The 3,887-nt window shown below is 39.4% G+C and overlaps 1 protein-coding gene across 1 annotated transcript; it reads left to right on the top strand.

Moving 5' to 3' along the window:
- LOC111380932 lies at positions 1 to 1,560 on the top strand. Its single transcript, XM_023004609.1, has 4 exons — positions 1 to 234; positions 330 to 575; positions 663 to 1,139; positions 1,222 to 1,560. Exons 1-4 carry the CDS (start codon positions 1 to 3, stop codon positions 1,558 to 1,560), a joined length of 1,296 nt encoding a protein of 431 aa, XP_022860377.1.
- The last annotated feature ends 2,327 nt before the right edge of the window (positions 1,561 to 3,887 follow it).

Raw genomic sequence — 3,887 nt, 5'->3', positions numbered from 1 at the left:
ATGGCACAACAACAAGATCAAGCAGCTATGTTCAGGGATCTTATGAGGGCGGTGCATGACCTTGGTAGACGACATGCACCAGCTAGTGGCAACAACACGGGTGCAATTGTAGAGCAGTTTTGTCGCTTCAAGCCTCATTCTTTTGATCGAAAAGCTGATCCTTTGGCAGCCGAGGAATGGCTAAGAGGATTAGAGTGGTTTTTCAAACACATGGAACGTACTAATACCCAAAAGGTATCATGCGCTGAATTTATGCCGATTAATGCAACAGGCTACTGGTGGGACGCTCTAGAACATAAACAGAACAACGTGCTATGACTTGGGTATAGTTCAAAGAGGAAGCAATGAAAAAGTGCTTTTCCCAATCCCTAAGGGATCGAAGAGAGGCAGAATTTCTACAACTGAAGAAGGGAAAAATGCCGCTTGAAGATTATGAAAGAAAGTTCGAACAACTTTCTAGGTATGCCCTACACCTCGTGGACACTGAAGCAAAGAAGGCTAAGAGGTTTGAACTAGGATTACGTCCAGAGATTGGAGGAATCATGGCATCTCACCATACCACAACCTATAGTGAAGTACTGCAACGAGCTCAGTCAATTTCTGATCGATTAGAAATGGATAGGATGATCGAGAAAAGTGATGAATCTTTTGGAAAATAAAAGTGGAATGGGTTGAACATAAGGAAAGGATTTGGACAGAACAAAAAAGCCAACACAGGATCAGGGTCAAGATCAAGCAAACCAAATAAGGTTATTCCTCCATGTCCTAAATGCAACAAGGGCCACAGGGGAGAATGTTGGTTTGGAAAGAATGTGTGCTATCGATGTGGCCAAGAAGGGCATTTTGCTCCAGACTGTAAGGCATATCCACCTAAGAAAGACTATGAGCAGAACAAGAAGGGAAAAGCCAGGGTCTTTGCTTTGACCCAGGAAGAGGCAACAAAGGATCCGAATGTAATGACAGGTATTCTATCAGTATCTGAACTACCTGCATACGTTTTTATTGACTCAGGAGCTATTCAATCATTTGTCTCTACTGCATTTATTGCTAAATCATGTATTCCATATGAAAAATTGGATAGTGTTTTAGAAGTTACCATCCCATTAGGTAGAACATTGAACACCAATCGGATAGCTAGGGCGATAAAGTTAGAAACGGATGGAAGAGAATTAAAAGTTGACCTATACATCTTAGATATGAAAGACTTTGATATTATTTTAGGAATGGATTATGAAAGACGAAGTAATGAAAAAGTACTTTCCCCAATCCCTAAGAGATCGAAGAGAGGCAGAATTTCTACAACTGAAGCAGGGAAAAATGCTACTTGAAGATTATGAAAGAAAGTTCGAAGAACTTTCTAGGTATGCCCTACACCTCGTGGACATTGAAGCAAAGAAGGCCAAGAGGTTTGAACTAGGATTACGTCCAGAGATTGGAGGAATCATAGCATCTCACCATACCACAACCTACAGGGAAATACTGCAACCAGCTCAGTCAATTTCTGATCGATTGGAAATGGATAGGATGATCGAGAAAAGTGATGAATCTTTTGAAAAATAAAAGTGGAATGGGTCGAACATAAGGAAAGGATTTGGACAGAACAAAAAAGCAAACACAGGATCAGGGTCAGGATCAAGCAAACCAAATAAGGTTATTCCTTCATGTCCTAAATGTAACAAGGGCCACAGGGGAGAATGCTAATTTGGAAAGAATGTGTACTATCGATGTGGCGAAGAAGGGCATTTTGCTCCAGACTGCAAGGCCTATCCACCTAAGAAAGACTACAAGCATAACAAGAAGGGAAAAGCCAGGGTCTTTGCTTTAACCTAGGAAGAGGCAACAAAAGATCCGAATGTAATGACAGGTATTCTATCAGTATCTGAACTACTTGCATACGTTTTTATTGACTTAGGAGCTACTCAATCATTTGTCTACTGCATTTATTGCTAAATCATGTATTCCATATGAAAAATTGGACAGTGTTTTAGAAGTTACCATCCCATCAGGTAGAACATTGAACACCAATCGGATAGCTAGGGTGATAAAGTTAGAAACGGATGGAAGAGAATTAAAAGTTGACCTATACATCTTAGATATGAAAGACTTTAATATTATTCTAGGAGTGGATTGGTTGCAGAGCAATCATGCGACCATTCGATGTTTTGAGAATGAAGTAATTTTTCAAAAGGTTGGGGAGGAAGAGTTTCAATTCATCGCAACGCGAGTAAAGTTTTTACCTTGCATTGTGTCTGTCATAAAGGCAGAGATGATGTTGAAGAAGAAATCTTGCCGTGGATTTTTGGTGAATATATCTAGAGCATAACAATTGGAGGTTCCTCTCAGTGCGGTATCAATTGTACGAGATTTTATTGATGTGTTCCCTGATGATCTACCTGGCACTCCACTAGATAGACAAGTTGAGTTTAGGATTGATCTCATGCTGAGAGCAGCGCAAATATCTAAAGCTCCTTATAGAATAACACCAAAGGAGCTACAAGAATTGAAAATATAGCTACAATAATTGTTGGATAAAGTCTTTATCCGACCAAGTGTATCTCTTTGGGGTGCATCGATTTTATTCGTAAAGAAGCAAGATGGTTCAATGAGAATGTGCATTGACTACCGTGAGCTAAACCGGTTAACTATTAAAAATAAATATCCCCTGCCATAGATTGAAGACCTCTTTGATCAATTAAAGGGTGCAACATTGTTTTCCAAAATTGACTTAAGGTCAAGTTATCACCAGTTGAAAGTAAAGGTAAACGATATTTCGAAGACGGGATTTAGAACTCGCTATGGTCATTACGAGTTCACTGTAATGCCTTTTGGATTGACGAATGCCCTTGCAGTGTTCATAGACTTGATGAATCGGGTATTTCATCAATATCTAGATCAATTCGTCATTGTTTTCATTGATGATATTTTGGTGTATTCGAGGAACAAGGAGCAACATGAAGAACAACTTAAAATAATACTGGAAACACTAAGGAAGGAGAAATTGTAAGCCAAATTCAAAAAAGTGTTAATTTTGGTTAGATCGTATAGGCTTTCTGGGTCATGTGGTTATAGCACAAGGAATTCAAGTAGACCCTAGTAAAGTTGAGGCGGTAACCAAGTGGCCTAAACTGTCGAATGTAGGTGAAGTCCGTAGCTTTTTGGGATTGGCTGGTTATTATCAAAGATTTATCGAAAGATTCTCTAAAATAGCTGGGTCGATGACCCAACTAATTAAAAAGGGGTAAAATTTCAATGGACTGAGAAGTGCGAGAAGAGTTTTCAAGAACTAAAACAGAAATTGGTCACAGCTCCAATATTGGCTATACCAGAGGGCTTGAATGGATTTGTTATATATAGTGATGTGTCTAAATAGGGTTAGGGTGTGTGTTGATGCAGAATGGAAAGGTGATCGCTTATGCTTCAAGACAGTTAAAACCACATGAGCAAAACTACCCCACACGTGATTTAGAATTGGCGGTGGCGATACATGCTCTAAAGATATGGCGTCACTATCTTTATAGGGGAAAATGCGACATCTATACGGATCACGAAAGCCTGAAATATTTCTTCACACAGAAAGAGTTAAATATGAGGCAGAAAAGGTGGTTGGAATTGGTTAAGGATTTGACAGCATTATTCATTACCATCAGGGTAAGGCAAATGTAGTTGCTGATGCCCTTAGTAGAAAGATAGTGGGAAAATTGGCAGCTCTACCCACAACTGAATGACAATTGTTAAAGGAATTTGAGAAATTGAGATTGGAAGTGGTCATCCCATCGACTCAATTTATTGCAAAGATTGCGGCATTGAAGATCCAACCTACACTTAGGGATCGCATCAAAGATGCCCAAGACAATGACCCATTCTTGAAAAAGATTAAGGCAGAAGTT

This window comes from Olea europaea, unplaced genomic scaffold (assembly GCF_002742605.1).
Source record: "Olea europaea var. sylvestris unplaced genomic scaffold, O_europaea_v1 scaffold2231, whole genome shotgun sequence".
NCBI lineage: Eukaryota > Viridiplantae > Streptophyta > Magnoliopsida > Lamiales > Oleaceae > Olea > Olea europaea.
This window is presented reverse-complemented; position numbering and strand designations above follow the sequence as displayed.